General features: G+C 41.4%; 1 protein-coding gene across 7 annotated transcripts in view; it reads left to right on the plus strand.

Annotated features, from left to right (window-relative positions):
* Positions 1 to 21,591, plus strand: part of MARK3 (microtubule affinity regulating kinase 3) — a 119,696-nt gene that overhangs the window by 59,145 nt on the left and 38,960 nt on the right. For all 7 annotated transcript variants that reach the window (XM_059183232.1, XM_059183224.1, XM_059183228.1 and 4 more), the window contains exon 4: positions 20,158 to 20,206. In XM_059183232.1, the coding sequence (XP_059039215.1) occupies positions 20,158 to 20,206 (49 nt within the window). The remainder of the gene's footprint in view (positions 1 to 20,157; positions 20,207 to 21,591) is intronic.

A 21,591-nucleotide genomic window follows, 5' to 3' on the forward strand; every position in this document is an offset into this window, starting at 1 on the left:
AGCAAAGCCCTTTTTGAGTTAAGATTCAAGGACTATTCTTCAGTCTGACTTTTAGGAAGAGAGAAAGGGAAATCCTGTGTTTAAAAATAATTTAGTGAAAATTAATGAAGGAAAAAAAAGAATGGACACTAAGTTCAAGTATATGCAAAATACAGTAGGTTGCTGAAGGATTATTTAATTACTGTTGACTACAGATTCCTTTTATAAGGGTGTTTTTAGGGAAATCTACTTACACCCACTCAGCGTGTTTTCTTTTTAAAGCAAGTGTTTGTTTTGGAGCCACTGCTAGTGCTCAGAGCTCTGTAACAGTAGTGGCCTTTTTGGCATCCCAGAGAATGTTCGCTGTGGGACAAATCAGGGAACTGTATAATTTGAAGGCAGAGAGAGAACCCAGTTCGTGCTTTTCATGTGGTCTAGACAATGTTGTTACTTTTATTGCTACTACCACTGGGTTACTTGGGTCTTTTTTGCTTCAGACTTCTTAAACCAGTCATTTTCAACCCTTGCTGTGTAGTAGTATCATCTGTGGAGTTAAAAAAAAAAAAAAAGTTTCCTTCAGAACACACCCAACCTCCCCAGTTCTAGCTTGATTGGCCTGGGGTGAAGAGGAAGGTTCCAAAGTACACAGCCCAAGTGAGAATGGCTTCTAGACCATTTGGCTTTGGTTCCCTTGTAAGTTCATAATTTCTCTTATCTCCCAATGTGGGGCTTGATCCCAGGACCCTGGGATCAAGACCTGAGCCGAAGGCAGCTGCTTATCTGACTGAGCCACCCAGGCGCTCTGGAAACCTTATTCATTGAACAAGTCTATTCATCTTTTCTGTATACCTCTTCTTTCCAGCTTGACTTGTAGCAAGCTAGCAGTTTAGGACATTAACAACAGTAGTTACAAGGGTTCTGTTTATTATTTACTGGCTCAATCCCAGTACAGTGCCTGCATCCAGATCAGTGTAATGAATCTGGTAAACTCAAAAAACAGGGTAGGGTACATGAAATCTAAAACCCTTCTTGAGGGTGCTGGGTGGCTCAGATGGTTGGCCATCTGCCTTTGACTCAGGTCATGATCCCAGAGTCCTGGGATCAAGTCCTGCATCAGGCTCCCTGCTCAAGGCCTTCTTCTTCCTCTCCTTCTGCTATTCCCCCTGCTTGTGCTTGCTCACTCTCTCTGTCAAATAAATAAATAAAATCTTTTTAAAAATTAAAAAAATAAAACTCTTCTTGATTATACATATTCAAAGTATTGAGACAAAATATATGTATATTTCTTTATTTTTAAATTTCAAAAGCTGTAATAGAAATGCAAGAAAATAGGGAAATCCCTTTTACGAAGATGGCACTGAAAGCTAAGAAGGAAGCCCCTGCCCCTCCCAAAGCCGAAGCCAAAGCAAAGGAAGCTAAGAAAGTGGTGCTGAAAGGCGTCCACAGTCACAAAAAAAAGAAGATCCGCACATCACCTACGTTCCGACGACCCAAGACTCTGCGTCTCTGAAGGCAACCCAAATACCCTCAAAAGAGCGCCCCCAGGAGAAACAAGCTTGACCACTATGCCATCATCAGGTTCCCCCTGACTACTGAGTCCGCCATGAAGAAAAGAGAAGACAACACACTCGTGTTCATGGTGGATGTCAAGGCCGACAAGCACCAGATCAAACAGGCTGTGAAGAAGCTCGATGACATGGATGTAGCCAAGGTCAGCACCTTAATCAGGCCTGATGGAGAGAGGAAGGCATACGTTCTGCTGGCCCCTGACTATGATGCTTTGGATGTTGCCAACAAAATTGGGATCATCTAAACTGAGTCCAGCTGGCTAAATCTAAATACAGTTTTTTCATGATTAAAAAAAAGAAAGAAAGAAAGAAAGAAATGCAAGAAAATAGAGCTTCAGTGTTGCCACTGCTTTATGGGGAACTTTTCAGTTTATTACAAGACTTATTTTTGCTTCGGTAGAAAATAATGCAGCTTGATATTTCAAGTAGATTGTGAATTTGAGAATATATAACTTATTTTTATAAATTATAACAATTCTTTTTTTTTTTTTAAGATTTTATTTATTCATTTGACAGACAGAGATCACAATAGGCAGAGAGGCAGGCAGAGAGAGAGGGAGAAGCAGGCTCCCTGGTGAGCAGAGAACCCGATGCGGGACTCGATCCCAGGACCCTGAGATCATGACCTGAGCCGAAGGCAGAGGCTTTAACCCACTGAGCCACCCACGTGCCCCAAATTATAGCAATTCTTATACCAATTATAATTATACCACTATATATTATAATTGTAGCCATGATTCATGATGCTATTTTATTTTATTTTGTAAAGATATTATTTATTTATTTGACAGAGAGAGAGATCACAAGTAGACAGGCAGGCAGAGAGAGAGGGAGAAGCAGGCTCCCCGCTGAGCAGAGAGCATGATGCGCAGGGCTCAATCCCAGGACCCTGCAACCATGACCTGAACCGAAGACAGAGGTCTAACTGTCTGAGCCGCCCAGGCACCCCTCATTATGCTATTTTAGAAAAGTCCCTAAAGAACCAAATATTTTAAATCGGTTAAACTTAGAGCATGGCATGGACCCATTTGTAGAAAATCAAAAATTGGGCACAAATTAGGTCTTTGGGAGAGTCATACTAACAACAACAGCCAAAATCACAACCCCATACTGAGTGTGTCTTGTGTGCCAGGAACTATTCCAAGCTTCCCACCTTTTAGACTCCTTTAATCATGAGGGCACCAGAATCCCCGGAAGGTCACGTCACCTAGACTCACTCAGTGAGTGCTAGAGCCAGGCTGGGCCAGGTGTAGTGCTCCAGAGCTCAATTTTTTTTTTTTTTTAATTTTGTTTATTTACTTGTCGGAGAGAGAGAGAGCAGCAGGCAGAGGGAGAAGCAGGCTCCCCTTTGAGCAAGGAGCCTGACATGGGATCTCAGCCCCACGACCCTGCAATCATGACCTGAGCTGAAGGCAGTCAATTAACTGATGAGCCACCCAGGCTTCCCCAGAGCTGAAATTCTTAATGACTGTGCACAGCACCTATATCACACATTGCCTGTTTTTAACATCATCCCTGTGACACAGCTTTTTTTTTTTAATCTATATTTTACAGATGAGCAGACTGAAGTTTTCTAGCGTTTTGCAGCTTGTTCAGTCATCCAGTGAGGAAGCAACTGCACTAGAGTTAGAGCCTTGTTCCACCATGTCCCCTTGGAAGGGATCAGGTCCAGCCCCTTCCTTATGGGGATAGCAAAGGAGTGTACTGAAGTTCAGCTTGTATATGGTGGATACCCAGTAAAATCTGTTAAGTGCCAAATTTATTTTAACACTAAAATATCATCTCATATTACCCTGATTCCAGGAATTTGACCACTAGAACCTGGGATTTTGGGGAGTGGAAGAATCTCTTTGTCTTGGAAATATTTAATATAAAAATCCATGTTGCTGCTGCTTTTATTTTGAATTTTTATTTTATTTTATTTTAAAGATTTTATTTATTTATTTGACAGAGAGATCACAAGTAGGCAGAGAGGCAGGCAGAGAGAGAGAGAGGAGGAAGCAAGCTCCCTGCTGAGCAGAAAGCCCGATGCGGGACTCGATCTCAGGACCCTGAGATCATGACCTGAGCCGAAGGCAGCGGCTTAACCCACTGAGCCACCCAGGCGCCCCTATTTTGAATTTTTAAAAATTGCTTAATTTTATTAGTTAAATCTAAGCAATTATTTTAAATTAGTTTTAATTTTTATTAACTGCTTTACATACCAAAAAAGCTGGATGTTTATAGTGTAAATATAATGGGAAATAAACACCCATTCACTTCAAGAAATGGATCATCAGTACCTTATAAATCGCTCACACTGCGGCCCTCTCCAACTTGATTCCCCTTCTTCCTTTCCCACCTACCAGGTAACCACTGATGAGGGTATCCTTGTTGTTTTCTTGATTGTCTTTATAATTTCACCATATATGCATTCTCTCATTAAAATAGTGTAAAGGTTGGGGTGCCTGGGTGGCTCAGTGGGTTAAAGCCTCTGCCTTCGGCTCAGGTCATGATCCCAGGGTCCTGGGATCGAGCCTCACATCAGGCTCTCTGCTCAGCAGGGAGCCTGCTTCCTCCTCTCTCTGTCTCTGCCTGCCTCAGCTGCCTACTTGTGATCTCTGTCTGTCAAATAAATAAATAAAAATTAAAAATAAAATAAAATAGTGTAAAGGTTTTATTTTTTTTATCTTTTAAAAAAATACTGTAAAGGTTTTAAATACTAGGTAAACGTAATCATATGTATTCTTATCCTATTTGCTTTTTCTTACCCAAATTGTGTTCCATGTTGACATATTTAGCTAATTCACATTCTCTACTCTGCTCATTTTCATGATTATATGGTGTTCTATTACATGAATATACCATGATTTACATACGCATTCTCTGATTCAGAGACCTTCAGATTGCTTAGAGCTATTTGTATTACAAACATTGTTGCTGTGAGTTGTCCTGGTACATTTGTGTAAGAGTTTCTTTTTTTTTTTCCTTTTCTTTTTAATACACTAATTCCTTTTTTTTTTTTTTTTTAAGATTTTATTTATTTATTTGACAGAGAGAGATTACAAGTAGGCAGATAGGCAGGCAGAGAAAAGGGGGAAGCAGGTTCCCTGCGGAGCAGAGAGTCCGATGCAGGGCTTGATCGATCACCAGGACCCTGAGACCGTGACCTGAGCTGAAGGCAGAGGCTTAACCCACTGAACCACCCAGGCACCCCTGAATTTGTCTGATTTTTTTTAATCCTTGCCAATCTGATGGATATAAAAATAACATTTCCTTATGATTTTTATTTATATTTCCCTGATTAGTGGGAAGTATTACATCTTTTCATATTTTTATTGTTTTTTGTTTCTTCTGTGAAGTGCCTCTTTGAGTCTTTTGTTCAGTTTTAAGAAATTCTTCTGGGGCGCTTGGGTGGCTCAGTGGGTTAAAGCCTCTGCCTTCAGCTCAGGTCATGATCCCAGGGTCCTGGGATCAAGCCCATCAGGCTCTCTGTTCGGCAGGAAGCCTGTTTCCCCTCCTCTCTCTGCCTGCCTCTCTGCCTACTTGTGATTTCTGTCTGTCAAATAAATAAAAATAAATAAAAAATATATATATATTTTTTTTTTTTAAGAAATTCTTCCTTGCCTAGGGCCATAAAGATACTTGTCTCTGTTGTCTTAAAGTTTTTAAAATCTCTGTCTCATGATCTGACCCTGAGATCATGACCTAAGGCAAAATCAAGAGTGGACTGCTGAACCACCCAGGTGCCCCTACTTTTTTTTTTTTTTTTAAGGACTTTATTTATTTATTTGACAGAGACAGCGAGAGAGGGAACACAAGCAGGGGATGTGGGAGAGGGAGAAGCAGGCTTCCCGCTGAGTAAGGAGCCTGATGCAGGGCTCCATGCCAGGACACTGGGATCACGACCCGAGCTGACAGCAGACACTTAATGACTGAGCCACCCAGGCGCCCCCCTACATTTTATTTTATTTTATTTATTTTTAAAGATTTTATTTATTTATTTGACAGACAGAGATCACAGTAGGCAGAGAGGCAGGCAGAGAGAGAGGAGGAAGCAGGCTCCCTGCTGAGCAGAGATCCCTATATGGGGCTCTATCCCAGGACCCTGAGATCATGACCTGAACTGAAGGCAGAGGCTTAACTCACTGAGCCACCCAGGTGCCCCCCTACATTTTATTTTTAATAGAAGAATGGCACATAATAAATGGAACCCCAAAGTACATGTCATGTCAAATCTGAGCTAAATTAACGCACATGACAAAAGACTTGACCTCTCTCAGGCCATGCATGACACATTAAGTAGGAAAAAAGATACAGATCTTAATATACTAAGCCTATATTACAACTTGGTGTGGTTTTTTTTACACACCCCTTTCTAAGGATATGTTATAACTTTGTGCCAGGATTTAATGTAGTAACTATTGAAATTTATGATGGCTACAAGGTAAATGATTTCTTTAGGGTTAAGCAGTACATATACATAAGCAGTGGTTCTGTTAATCTTTCTAGGCTACAATTTTTTTTCCCCTTCTTCCTCCTCTTCTCTTCCTCTTCTTCCCCTCCTCTTCCTCCTCCTTCTCCTCCTACTTCTTTTTCTTCTTTCTTTTTCTCAAAAAACTTTTTATTTTGAGTAGTCTCCAACCCAGCATGGGACTTGAGCCACAATAGGAGATCACAGATCTTCACTCCACCCTGAGCCAGCCAGGCCCCCCTTCTGGCTACATTTTCTGAATGAAGAGCAGTAAAAATAGAAACAAAAAGTACAAACATGTAGAACTTAAAACACATAGAATTCATAGATCAAATATTAAAATATATACCAAAAGTGCAATATATCTAGAAATTAGCACTAACAAACTACATATCAGAACCTATAGAATACTGCTTTTGGTGTTTAAGAATATTTGTAGCTTCAAACACACTATTAAACAAAAAAGTATGAAAATGAAAATGTTAAATATTAAACTATGTTAGAAAGGGAACAGAATAAATGTGTTATAAATCTGTTATAAATAAATAATAATAACGTAAGAAACTAATGAAGGCAGGAATTCGTGAATTTGAAAAACAGAAAAAAATCTAAAGCTTTGGATTTTGTTGTTATTTTTGAGGGGGGATGAGAAGGAGGCAATAAAAAAAATAAAGGGAAAGAAAATATGAAGTATGGAATGAGGAGCATAGAGAAGACCAGATAGAAAAGAAGTAAAATTATCACAAGGGTGATAATTCACAGGGTACCTTTTGTGCAAATAAATTAGGACCAACCTAAGAAATGGGTAAACATTTCTGTTGTTGTTGTTGTTTATTTGACAGAGAGAGAGAAAGAAATCACAAGCAGGCAGAGAGAGAGGGAAGCATGCTCCCACCAAGCAGAGAGTCCGATGTGGAGCTTGATCCCCAGACTCTGAGACCACGACCTGGGTGGAAGGCAGAAGCTTAACCCACTGAGCCACCCAGGTGCCCCTGGGTGAACATTTCTTTTTCTTTTCTTTTTTTTTTTTTTAAAGATTTATTTATTTATTTGACAGACAGAGAGCACAAGTAGGCAGAGAGGCAGGCAGAGAGGGGGAAGGAAGCAGGTTCCCTGCCGAGCAGAGAGCTGATGTGGGACTCGATCCCAGGACCCTGAGATCATGACCTGAGTCGAAGTCAGAGGCTCCAACCCACTGAGCCACCCAGGCGTCCCTGGGTGAACATTTCTTAAAGGGAAAACATAGTTACCAAAATTAACTCTAGGGAAGAATCTATATGCACCATTAACTATAAAAGAAATTGAGAAATCGGTGAAAGGCCAGATGCCCGCCTCAAATTGCCAAACCCAGAATTTCATGTTTGACTCCTTTCATACCTTCACTGAATAGGTAGTACCACTTCTGTCCAGCTGTTTCAGAACTTGAGAAAGAAGGGGACGCTCCTGATTCATTTCTCAAATTCAGAAACACTGCTATCAAAATGTGTTGGAAACAGGGAAGAAAACTACAGTTCAGTCTCATATACATTCAAAACCAGGAATTAAAAATATTAGCTCTAGGACTTAGAATTGAACATGAGCACATTTATCTTTGCTCCCTCCGTCCACTCACTAAATAGTGGTAAAGGAATTAAAAAGGAAGTGTCAGGTACACCTGGGTGGCTCAGCTGGTTGAGCGTCCAGCTCTCAGTTTCGGCTTGGGTTATGACTCAGGGTTGTGAGATCAAGCCCCGCATTGGGCTTCGGATGGGTGTGGAGCCTGCCTAAGATTCTCTCTCTCTCTGCCCCTCCCCATCTCTCACGTGCGCTCGCTCGCTCTCTCTCTCAAAATGAATGAATGAATGAGTGGAAGTGTCAGAATAGGAGAGAACTAGAGGACAAAGAATTAAACTTAGTTTTGTCAGATGGAGTGTGTGAGTGTGTGTGTGTAATGTTTAATAGATACAGCAAACCAGAGGGAGCGGAAACCAAGCCTCTAAGAGCAGGAGTTAAGGGCGAAGGTAGGTAGGCTGGTAGCAAGAAGAATCATGCTGAGTCATGCCACAGGATTCAGAAAGCTTTGAAATAAGTTCTCTGAGCTCCTTTTATGGGTGGGGTTACAAGTAGAACAGCTGAAAAATGATACAAGGGCCTCCAAGCCACCTCCCAGTTAGAAATGGAGCAGTTTGTTTTCCAAAGAGGCTAAATCAAAGAGCATCTAGACTTGAGGATCTCATACTGCAAACAAGGACCCACTGAGTGGTGAGACACTTTCTCCACTCACTTTCTTTGCTCACCTCCCAGAACTTTGTTAGCCCCTTTTGTATTGCCTGAAAAGAGAATAGGAGATTTCTTCTCTGGGAAAACTGACTTAAAAGAGAATACAGAGGGACGCCTGGGTGGCTCAGTTGGTCGGGCAGCTGCCTTCGGCTCAGGTCATGATCCCGGCATCCTGGGATCGAGTCCCACGTCGGGCTTCTTGCTCGGCAGGGAGCCTGCTTCTCCCTCTGCCTCTGCCTGCCTCTCTGTCTGCCTGTGCTCGCTCTCTCTCCCTCTGACAAATAAATAAAATCTTAAAAAAAAAAAAGAGAGAGAGAGAGAGAGAGAATACAGATACAGTTGGTGTTGAGTTGAAGCTCCTAATTTCTGCCCAGTCATCTTAGAGTCCAGCCCTCATGTATGTAACACTCAGTCCAGAGTTTTGGCGCCTCTCTTAAATATGGAAATACAGAACGACAAACAGAAATCTCCGGATATTTGAGAATAACCAGAGACTAAAATAAATAAGAATAAAAAAGAAAAACTAGAAGAGGAAACTAGACTACTTAAAAAAAAAAAAAAGGAAAGGAAAATTACAATTTTTATTTCCAAAGATTTAAAAAAGAGACAGACAGTAGTACAACAACAATTATATTCATGAAAGAAGAATATGATGCACTGAAAAAGGACCATTGAGGGAAGGTACTTTTAAGAAGAAAGAAGAAGGTAGGAAGAAAGTCAGTAAAAGGGTTGGAAAATAAAGTCAAGAAGATCTCTCAGAAAATACTATACAAATTCAAAGACTTGAGAATTAAGGAGGATAAGATATAAAACTGAAGTATCTGTCTAGATGGTGTAGTTTGTGATAAAGCAGAATGGTAAAAAGAACTGAGGATGGGAGGGGAAATTATCAAGGAATAACAAAAGGTCATTTCCCAGAACTGTGGAACCTAAATTTTCAGATGGAAAAGGCTTGGCGCCCAGTGCAAACATGCCAGAAGACTCACAGTGTATCTGTTTTGAATGCTAATGTACCACAGATCAAAATCTCTGGTATGTTAAAATTTAAATATATCCAGGTTAACGAGAATGAAGAGGAAAAATAAAGTCACAAACAGAATTGTAACAAAATGGCATTACACTCGTCTGCATTGCTTTAAGCTAAAAGAATATGGATCCAGGTCTTTAAAATTCTGAACCAACTGGATATTCACAGGACCCCTATCCTACACGACCCACAAAAATTAACCTGAAGTGGATTAAGGTCTTAAACAGACAACCTAAACCATAAAGCTCCTAGAAGAAAACGTAGGGGGAAAGCTCTTTTCCCCCTTGAACTTGGCAATGATTTTTGGGGTATGACAACAAAAGCAAAAACCAACTAGTGGAATTTCAGAAAACTTAATGCACAGCAAAAGATACAGTCAACAAAGTGAAAAGGCAGCCCACAAAATGGGAGAAAAATATTTAGAAACTGTTTATCTGGTAAGGGATTAATATCCAAAATAGATAAGGAACTCCTATAATTCAGTAGCAAAAACAAAAATATAATTAAAATGGGTGAAGATTTAAATAGATTTTTTTCCCAAAGAAGACCTACGTATAACCAATATGTGCATGAAAAGGTGTTCAGTGGGCGCCTGGGTGGTTCAGTGGGTTAAGCCGCTGCTTTCGGCTCAGGTCATGATCTCAGGGTCCTGGGATCGAGTCCCGCATCGGGCTCTCTGCTCAGCAGGGAGCCTGCTTCCATCTCTCTCTCTCTCTCTCTCTCTCTGCCTGCCTCTCCATCTACTTGTGATCTCTATCAAATAAATAAATAAAATCTTAAAAATAAAAAGGTGTTCAGTATCGCTCATCATCAGTAAAAGGCAAATAAAAACCACAATGAAATATTTATCACCTTAAGCTTATTACAATGGCTATTATCAAAAAGTGATCGATGCTGGCAAGAACGAGAAATGGCAGCCCTTGTGCCGATGGTGGAAATGTAAACTTTGTAGCTGCTTATGGAAGATAGTGTGGAGGGTCCTTTACCAATTAACAGTAGAGCCTCCGTGGTTATCTAGCAGTTTCATTTTTGAGCATATATCCATAGGAGGTGAAATCAACATCTCAAAGAGATAACTGATCTCCATTGTTCGCTCCAGGATTATTCGCAATAGCTAAGACATTGGTACACATTAAGTGTCTACAAATGATGGATAAAGATGTGAGATTACTGGGACGCCTGGGTGGCTCAGTTGGTTAAGCAGCTGCCTTCGGCTCAGGTCATGATCCCAGCGTCCTGGGATCGAGTCCCACATCGGGCTCCTTGCTTCGCAGGGAGCCTGCTTCTCCCTCTGCCTCTGCCTGCCATTCTGTCTGCCTGTGCTTGCTCTCTCTCTCTCTCTCTCTGATAAATAAATAAAATCTTAAAAAAAAAAAAAAAAAGATGTGAGATTACTTACACACATGCAGGAATATATATTATTCTACATAATATTCCATAAAAAAGGGAATCCTGCCATTTGGGGCAACATATTTTGAGGGTGCACTAAACAAATCAGATGGAAAAAGACAAATACTGTATGATCTCACTTAAATGTAAATCTTAAAAACTGAACTCCTAGAAGCAGAATAGATGGTGGTTGCTAGGGATTGGGGGTGGAGGAAGTGGGGACATATGGATCCAAAGGGAACAAACTTCCCAGTTACAAGATGGATAGGTGTCAGGGATCTCATGTACAGCGTGGTGACTGTGGTTAATGCTGGTTTGCATACGCTCAAGCTGCTATGAGAATGGATCTTAAATGTTCTCACCACCACCATAACAACAACAAAATGGTAATTATGGAGGTGAAAGATGTGTTAACCAACCTCATGTAAAGATTTCACAAAATACATATGTGTTTCAAACGATTACATTGTACACCTTAAACTTACACAGTGTTACATGTCAGTTATATCTTATTAAAGGTGGGGGGTTAATTTTTCTGAGAGAAAAGAATCTCATCTAGAATTCTTTACCCAGCCAAAGTGTCAGTCACATTTAAAGATAGAATCACATATTCTGGGGCACGCAGGGTTTCACAGTTAACCGTGTCCTTACCCTTCCTCAGGGCATATTGGTGGTGTGTCCTTCACTACCACAAGAGAGAATTCCAAATAAGAGAAAGCGTAGGGTTCAGAGGGGGAAGTCCGACAGAGTGTGTCTTGAGAACAGGACAAAGGCTTTCAGAATATGAATATCTACGAGGGAAAAAAATTACTGAACTGTTTGAAAGTATTTGAAAGGAGACTTACAGGGGCGCCTGGGTGGCTCAGTGGGTTAAAGCCTCTGCCTTCGGCTCAGGTCACGATCTCAGGGTCCTGGGATCGAGCCCCACATCAGGATCTCTGCTCAGCAGGGAGCCTGCTTCCTCCTCTCTCTCTGCCTGCCACTCTGCCTACTTGTGATCTCACTCTCTATCAAATAAACAAATCTTTTTTTTTAATTAAAAAAATTTTTCAAAAAATCCTTGGAAATAAGTAGGTAAACAGTAGATGAAATACTTTAAAAAGTTGGAAGGATTATCTGTGCGCACTTCACAAAGAGGGACAAACAGAAGAGGAGGGCAGGGGCGAGGTTGGATAAGTAACCAACAATATCTGCCTTGGCATACACCAGTCTCATTTTCTTACTCTATAAAAGGTTGTGCAAATCGGTGAAAATATATAATCTAATAGAAAATAATCAAAAGATATACTTAAGTAATTAATAGGACAGATGGTCAGTATTCAAGTAAAAATATTCAACATCCTAAAGATACCGTTTTTTCACCAGTCAGATCTGCAAGAGACGAATAATGCATAATGTTGGCTAGACTGTAGGGAAACAGGAAATCTCACTGTTGCCAATAGTATAATATGTTTGTTTGTTTGTTTGTTTTTTAAGATTTTATTTATTTATTTGACAGATCACAAGTAGGCAGAGAGGCAGGCAGGGATGGATCCCAGGACCCTGAGATCATTACTTGAGCCAAAGGCAGAGGCTTAACCCACTGAGCCAGCCAGGCACCCCAGTAGCATAATATGTTTTAATCAAGTAATACAGCACTAGCAAAGTGTTGAGGGCATGCATGGCTCCTGGCTGTCTCAGTCAGTAGAGCATGTGACTCTTGATCTTTGGGTTGTGAGTCAAACCCCCATGTTGGGTGTAGAACTTTAAAAAATAAAATCTTAGGGGTGCCTGGGTGGCTCAGTGGGTTAAAGCCTCTGCCTTCGGCTCAGGTCATGATCCTGGGGTCCTGGGATCAAGTCCTGCTTCGGCCTCTCTGCTCAGTGGGGAGCCTTCTTCCTCCTTTCTCAGCCTGTTTGTCTGTCTGCTGTCAAATAAATAAATAAAATCTTTAAAGATAAATAAAAATTTTAAAAATAATAAAATCTTAAAAAAAAGAAAAAAGAAAGCCAGTATGCCTTTTGGCCCCCATCCTATCTCTAAGAACCTACCCTGCCAGAATATTTGCTTGAGTGTACAAGTAGTATATCCCTGTATATACATAGTCCCCCTTTTTCTGAGGGTGTCATGTTCCCAGACTCCCTGTAGATACCTGTACCTGTGAATAGTACTGACCCATATATATATACTATGTTTTTCCTGTACATACACACCTATGATAAAGTTTAATTTATAACTTAGGCACAGTAAAAGAGTAGTAATAATAACTAATAATAAAATATGGGGCGCCTGGGTGTCTCAGTCAGTTAAGCTTCCAACTCTTGGATTTGGCTCAGGTCCTGATCTCATGGCTTGTGAGATCAAGTCTCACATCAGTCTCCCCACTCAGCGAGAGTCTGCTTGGACATTCTCTCCCTCTGCCCTTCCCCTGCGTACACACACACTCTCTCAAATAAATAAATCTCTCTCTTTTTAAAAAAAGGGGGGGGGGGCGCCTGGGTGGCTCAGTGGGTTAAAGCCTCTGCCTTCGGCTCAGGTCATGATCCCAGGGTCCTGGGATCGAGCCCCGCATCGGGCTCTCTGCTCAGCGGGGAGCCTGCTTCCTCCTCTCTCTCTCTCTGCCTCTCTGCCTACTTGTGATCTCTGTCTGTCAAATAAATAGATAAAATCTTTAAAAAAAAATAAAAAATAATAAAATAAAATAAAATAAAACTAATAATAAGATAAGACAATTATAGGAGCACCTGGGTGTCTCAGTCAGTTAAGTGTCTAACTCTTGGTTTCAGCTCAGGTCATGATCTCAATGTTGTGGATCAAGCCCTGCATGGGGCTCTGCACCGGGCCTGGAGTCAGCTTGAGATTCTCTCTCCTTCAGCCTCTGCCCCTTTGGCTATGTATAGCCCCCCAAATAGAATAAGTATAGCCGGGGCGCCTGGGTGGCTCAGTGGGTTAAAGCCTCTGCCTTCAGCTCAGGTCATGATCCCAGGGTCCTGGGATCGAGCCCTGCATCGGGCTCTCTGCTCAGCCGGGAGCCTGCTTCCTCCCTCTCTGCCTGCCTCTCTGCCTACTTGTGATCTCTGTCTGTCAAATAAATAGTCTTTAAAAAAAATATAATAATTATAGCTATATACTGTAGTAAAGTTATGTGAATGCGGTCTCAAAACATTTTATTTAAAGATTTCATTTATTTATTTGACAGAGGGAGAGGTTACAAGTAGGCAGAGAGGCAGGCAGAGAGAGAGGGGGGAAGCAGGCTCCCAACTGAGCAGGGAGCCCGATGTGGGGCTTGATCCCAGGACCCTAAGCTCATGACCTGAGCTGAAGGCAGAGGCTTATTAACCCACTGAGCCACCCAAGCGCCCTCAAAACATTTTATTGTACTGTACTTAACCTTTTTGTGATGATGCAGGATAATAAAATGACTTTGTGATGGGTTGAAATGAGGTGGGCTCTATGACGTAGCATTAGGCTCTACTGACCTTCTGACCATCTACCAGAAGGAGTATCATCTGCTGGATTGAAGCCGATCGCAGGGAACTGAAAGTGCAGAGAAGGTTGGGGGGCAGGGGACTACTGTACAAGGATGTTCACTGTGATATTAGCAAAAATGTGTCCGTGACCTATATGACATCAGTAAAATTCTAGTTAAATACATCATAATAAACAGAACTGTCATATCTCCACATCTATAGATCTCTCTTCCTGAGTGGGAGTAGTTACTGCTTTTGGCTAGTGTTAGACAAATGGTCTTTGGTTATGCTGTTAATAATTATCTTATTTCCCTATCATTCGCTAACTTTCCTATTCTGTTCCTAATTTTAAAATATTTAATGTTGGAGTGATTCTGAGAGTGACTCCAATCTGTATCTGCCTTAAATTTTGCGTTACAACGGTGGCTCTCATATTTACTTTACTTCAGAGATACTCCCTAGAAGACTTTCTTGCCTTTCACCCACTGGCATCCTCCACCCACATGGTGAAAAGAGATAAAGAATGATCAAAATACAGCTTTCCTAGCTACCTTGTCTTTTTCAAGAATTTCCCTTTTAGCCTAAGAAACAAAAACAAAAACCTTTTCTTTGTTCATTCTCAACCCTTCTTAAAAATCAGATTAATTGAGGGAAGGGAAGTAGATAATACAGTTATGTGTCTTCAAGTTCAAAGGACAGAAAGAGTATTGAAGGAAAAGTCTTCATTCAGCCTTTGACTACCCACCTCCCTGATCCTGCCCCTGGGACAACCAGTGCCACTGGTTTCTGTTTGTCCTTCCAGAGATATTCTGTGTATAGAAAAGGAAAGACATAATTTTCCTTTTTTACACAATGTGTTTTCTTCGCAGTTTCTTCTGCATTAACTCTGTGAGCTTTTGCCAGCCTCTCTCCCTTGGTGTCATCTAAGAGAGTCTTTGATTTTTTCTTCTGTTCAGCAGAGCTGCGGTAGCAGTGTAGTAGGACAAAGGGACAGAGGTTTCTGCAAGGTGAAGAGGAAAAGCAGGTCCATCATCCTTCTATTTTTCCTTCCTGAAGCACCCTTGAGACGGGCCAAGACCTGGGATGCTGTTTTTGAATAGAACATGGGCCGCACATGTAGGTCTGTTCTAGGCATTAGGCTCCAGTGTCTGGATTTCATTCTGTGTCTCTGGCTGCCTCCTTTTCTGAGTCTCCATTGTGGACTCGAGTTGTTTCTTCTCTGAACTGTTTGCTTTTTGGAGTTCCTGTCTTTTCATCCTGCACAGTTAGGCAATGTTCTTTCTTTCCCAAGGATGCTATTTCTATGCTGGTAATTCTACGGAACGTATCTCTAGCCCAGATTTTTCTCCTGAGCTTCAGACCCAAATACCATGTACTCTGACTGGCCTCAAGCGCCCTCACACTGCACGTCCAGAAGCAGCTCCGTCTGCCTTGCTGCAGCCTGTCATGTCTTCTCTGTCTCACAGTGGCACGTGGACCCACCTAGGAGTATCCGCGCCCACTCAGCCTCCCTCTTCTTTACTCTCTGATTGTTTCCTTACTGTGTCTCCTTTTCTTTATCCAAGAGTGCTGGTAATTACCCACAAATCTTAGATTTATAGCATGACTATTTTCTATGCAAGAAGAGGGTGGTCATTATGTTTGCTTCATTATTTCTGACATAAGTTGTCATTCAGCCTGTCACTCTGCTGCCATGAAAGCACAGGCTTTCACCGTCACAGCCTGTTCCTTCTTGTATCTATTATGTATCTGGAGAGGGGAGTCTGAATACTTTCACCGTCATGATCTAGATCACAGTCTTATGTGATCTCCCTTCCCCACCTCCGCGTTCTTTTTTACGTGCTCACTTTACTTTTCCTTTGCTTGTTGAATCGTCTTTTTCCAAAGATAACTCCTGGGAATTCCAGGTGCTGGTTGTTGGGACATCTCTTCAGTCTATGGTACTGTACATTTGGGGTCCTTGGTGTTCTGATCACCAGGATCCCCGATCTCTGCCTTCGAACATGTTTGTTCTCCTCCTGGATACCGGTTCCTAGAGGACTTGAAGATGTTGGGAGGTTGCAAATTGGTCAGCGAATTGAGAATTTTTGCACTTCAACTAGTTGTGTTCTTTCGTTTTGTTTTTTATAACTAGCATCTGCATAAGATTGAAAAAGAATGCAGAGAAGTAAGTTGAATTAAGATAGGGTCTCGTTAAGTGTCCTTTTATAATAACAAAACTTAAAAAAAATACACGTTGTATAATCCCAATAGGGACTTCCTAAAATTTCATGCTTTCTCTTCAGTAAGTTATTTCTGTCCAAATTTAACTGTCTTCAGCTATGGTTCACAGTTGATACAATTACATGAAATCTCTGGCATGTTTTTGTGGGGTTTTTGAGTGTTTTTTTTCCTCCATCTTCCCCAGAATCTCTGACATTTTTATCACTTACATGCAGATTGTCAACTTCTAAAAATTGTGCCAGTGCCCATCTGTTGCTCTGGAATTTTCTGAACCAGCAGTTTATAATCTTATCAGTGATTTTACTTTTAAATTTCAAAGGCAGCTACATGGCATCATGAGATGAGCGTGGACCTTGGAATCCTGGCTCCAGCACCTACTAACTGGGAGTCCTTGGACATGTTTCTCAACTTACTCAGTTCTCCTTCATGTCTACTGGACCTGATCAGAGTCGCTGGACAGAGTTGTGAACATTGGGTTATATCATAGGTGGAAGCATCTAGCCTTGTGCTTCAGACACAGCGGATACCTCGTAGCTCTTGGCTTTTTGCTTCCTCTCCACCTCCTTGATTAACTTGCTATAGATTTATTTACTCATTTCTGCTTGAAACAGTTCTGATAGCAGCAAATATGTAAAGTTATTTGGTAATATCCTGACACTATCCTACTAGGGAATCTGTGGGTATTCTTCCTGCCTCCAGAGTTAAGCTCGTGCGACCCAGCCCTCTGTCTGGTACCGTTTACCTTTCCTCTGGGATTTCACAGCATGTGCCTTGGTGTAACTCATGGGTTGTCTGCAGTGTTTTAGTTTCCAACTGCTCTCTAACAGATTACCCCAAAACTGAACAACTGAAACAAAACCATTTGTTACCCTGAAGTTCTGTGAGTCGTGTGTTTGGGAGTGATGGCACAGGTGCTGTCAAGAAATTTTGGGTAAGAGCCATAGCTGCAGGTATCTGAAGACTTGATTAGGCTGGTGGGTCTGCTTCCAGAAGGGCCCTCTAACCTGGCTCTGTTGAGGGGCTATAGTTCCTCACCAGCTGTGGGCATGAAGAGGCCTCAGTACCTTGCCATCTGGCGTCTGTCCATCGAGGTGTTTAATGCCCCCACAACACACAAGCAAGTGATCTCTGAGAGCATGGAGGGGGCCCCAGTATCTAGTCATTTTCGGTGAGTCACTCACTAAGTGCGCCCCACACTCAGAAGAGAGGGATATGAACTTCTACCTTTTGCAGAGGATTGTCAAAGAATTTGTGGACATATTTTAAAACCACCATACCTAGGGTGCTTGCTCTAAGTAAGATTCTTCGTCCCACTTCAGATCTAGCAAGAGGTAGGGCCCAGGGACCTGGAGTTTGCATAGACACTCATGATTCTGATGTCGGTAGCCTGAAACCCACACTCCGAAATGTGCTTTTCTGCCAGACGGATCACTTGGTCTTTTTTAAATAAATGGTCTTAATTAGCCACAACCACATATACAAAGCACACATAGCTCGTTTTTTTACTGTGGACATCGTTTGGAGTCTTGCATGAATCTGGTTACGTCCAGTGGTGCCTGCTACCCCAAATTAAAGTGAGCTCTGCCTTTCTTGAATTCCTGTAATATTTTATGTTTTCCCGCTGTGTGGCTCTGATTACTGTGTTTCAGTGCTGCATTGCTAGTAGGGATTTAAAAATGATTGCCTTCATTTGACCTGCTCTCCTGCCAGCAGAATTATGACAACTCTGCACCTAGCATTCTGGTACTCAGGATTTAAAAGCATTGTGGTCATTAGAATGCTAAGGAGGCCGGTTCAAACCATACTTCTTGGTAGTTAGTACTTTCATAAAGGCATTTGTCAAACAAAAGAGTTCCTGTTGTGTGCCAGGCCTGGTTTCAAGTATCTGGTAGTGAAAGGAGGCCAGTTGCCTTTCCCCAGCCCACGTGGGTGACAAGGCAACAATGAACAGGTACACCGAAATGGATCTTGATACTTGAAAGACATTCTGGAGAAGAAGTAAACAGACCACTATGATGCAAAACAAGGGAGATTTTCTTAGATAAGGTTTTCAGAGAAATCTGCTGGAGACTTCAAGGACAGAACGGAGAAAAGACTCGAAGGGAGGAAGCAGTTCAAATGTTTTGATACCTGAGAGGAATCAGGGTGGCTGGAAGAGCCTGGCTGGAGCTCGTGTTGCAGGGATAGTAGAAGTCGCCATGGCCGTAGTCGGAGTTTTACACTAAATGCAGGGTCCTAACTTGTGTTGGTATTGTACCCAGCTTGGAACTCTCCTGCTTTAGCAGTTGTGGGAATAACTGGGAGATTCAGATTATAAGCTACAAATTCAACTATAATGAATTGGAAGACAGGGTTTCTGTGTTGGCTTGACAGAGGGAAACTAAGAACTCAAGCCTGAGTGGTGGTCAGAGTAGCTGTCTTCTCATCTCAGAACACAAAACGCGGGAATGACTACAACAGCAACAGGAGATATTTGTGTTGGAATAAAAGTGCTTCAGCCTTTAGAGATGATCCACTATTCAGGAAAGGAATCTTACTCATCTGACTCCATGTTTTTAAGCTCTGAGCTCAGTTTAGAGCTCAGATGGGTCCATGTCCATCTCCATGCTCTTAGTTGTGAAGTACTGATTCAGTTCTAGGTTAGATGTGATAGACGGGACAAGTGTAGTAAACCTGTGATTTCTCCCCAGATTTCTTCCCACATAGCCAGCTTCTCCTCCTCCCTCCAAGTTCTTCCCGGCCCATGCCTCCCAGCGGTTATATATGCTGGTTGTTGGCAGACTTTGGTTCTGGCCCAGTTCCCCACGGAAAGAGAGCAGGACCTTGGGAGATCTTTTCCTCTCCTTTCCTGGTTTCCACTTGTCTGCAAGAGGGTTGGATAAGATGACCTCTAAAATTGTTCTTTTCTGAGATCTTCTGATACTGGCCTAGGCCGTAACACCACAGCTCTCTTCTGAATTCACAGCACATGTTTAATCAACAAAGTTTAATATTTCTCCTTATTCTCTGTGATGGTTTGGCAGCTCCACCAGTCTTACCTGGATGGTTTTTCTTATGGCATCCTCTAGGTTCGTTGGTGTGGCAGCATTCGGCTGATGAAGTGATGGGGCTGAACTCGGGTGGGACAGTGGGTCTTTCCCTGCATGTACTCTTTCATCCTCAAAGAGGCCAAACTGGCCTCCTCATATCATGGCATCTTTATTCCAAGAGAGCAAGTGCTGGATACGCAAGCATTGATCCACTCACTCTCTTCTTGTTTTCAAATTTGATAATGTCCCATTGGCCAGAGCAAGTCACCCAGCTTATACCAAAGTGTAAACATGCAAGGCAGAACTCATTAGGACCATAATTGAACCGTCTGCCATAGCTGCCGTGCTAAATTACCTGTCTTCTCCAACAAGGATTTCCCACAGTGGTTTTGTTCAAAATCTTCTCATAGAATTACTTGGAATCATCAGTTCTAACACAATCACGAAGTAGTTCCTCAGGACTGTACACATTTGGATTTGCAGTGATATATTGAATCAGACTGAGTTTAATCACAAGGTATTCTTGGCTAAATCCGATCTTACATGTTCAGGATAGCAAAATGTAATTCAGGTTGTGGCGTCCTCCTCTGCAACTTCTGCTTTTCCCAGAGCCAAAGCTGAAGTCTGTATAGCTTCTCTGGACTTGCATGCTCACGTCAGATGTAGACTGTTGAACACTCTCAGTGAGGCAGTTGTCTAAGAGAAGGTTTGAATTTATGTTGCAACAGTGGAGTAGAATGTTTAATAACCTGTGTTGGGGAACTATGTGTTTGTTTTTTAGCTCTTCAGAGAAGTAAGAATAATGAAGATTTTAAATCATCCAAACATAGGTATTTTCTGCTTTCTTAAATATTTTTGGGTCTAAATGCATTCCATTTGGGGTCTCAACCTATATGCCAAGAGTGATAGGAGAGTCCTTCCCCCCTCCTAGCCCAGGTATACTTTTCATAAAATATTTATTTATATAAATTGTTTATCATTTGTATTAACTTTTTGCGATTACTAAAGGCAGGTTAAAACCTTAGGTATGAAACTCTTGAATTTAAAGTTTTACTGCAGTAGAAACTCTAATCAGATCATAACTTTCCAAGTTTTAGTGCATATTAGAAAGTAATTTTATTTAATTCATATATGGGAAAAGAAATTAAATCAGAGTTAAGATTTTCAGACGTAACAGGTTTTGCTGTGGCAGTGTTCTTAAGAAATTACTTGTCCATTGAATCATATTTTAAAAGATATAGGACACCTGCTATCTAATGGAATTTTTTTAGGAATTGTTTTATACAGCACAGATTTGCTTCATGTGCCCTCTGTGTGCATAGTTCAGTGCTAGGTTTGATGAGGTGGATTTAAAGGAAGGGTATAGAGTGCCTGGCTGGTTCAGTCAGTAGAGCAGGTGACTGTTGATCTCAGGGTCATGAGTTCAAGCCCCAATTTGGGTGTTAAGCCTACTTAAAAATAAGTAAGTAAGGATGAGGAAGGGTCATCATGTCCTGCTCTCATCATAATCATAGGAGCAAAGTGAAACTATGCAAATTACTTAGTATTTTGTATATTCATCTCAGTGAAAATGTTTGATCCCATACATAACATAATAGAGCTCTTTTATGGTTTTATTTATTTATTTTAACAGAGGGAAAGAATTCACAAGTAGGCAGAGAGGCAGGCGGGGCAGGGGGTTGGGGAAGCAAGCTTCCCTCTGAGCAGAAAGCCCAATGCGGGGCTTGATCCTAGGACCCTGAGATCATGACCCGAGCCGAAGGTAGAGGCTTAACCCACTGAGCCACCCAGGTTTCCCTAGAGCTCTTTTTGAATAATCTGTTTTTTTTATACAGTGATAGCTCCTACAATCTAAAATATTATTTCAAGAATGAAGTAGCTATGAAGACAGGCACTTTTACCAGTTTAGTATCAAAATCAGTTCTAGAAAGTGGGGGGCACGAATTGATGTTATGGGTATCATATCAAGAATTCTTAAGGCAAAAAAAAAAAAAAAAGAATTCTTAAGGCACAAGAATAGAAGATAAAATGGAGACACAAGCCACTTCATCAGGTCTAAGCCACATCATTTAAAAGACATTATTTTACATGCTACTAAGGAAAAAATTATGCCAAGCTGTCATCTTATTCTTAGTGATATTAGTTAAAATGTGAAAAAATTTAATCTTAGAATCAGTGAAATCCAATGTTTGGAGAAAAGTAACAAGGAATATAA

This window comes from Mustela lutreola, chromosome 7, assembly GCF_030435805.1.
Source record: "Mustela lutreola isolate mMusLut2 chromosome 7, mMusLut2.pri, whole genome shotgun sequence".
Lineage (NCBI taxonomy): Eukaryota > Metazoa > Chordata > Mammalia > Carnivora > Mustelidae > Mustela > Mustela lutreola.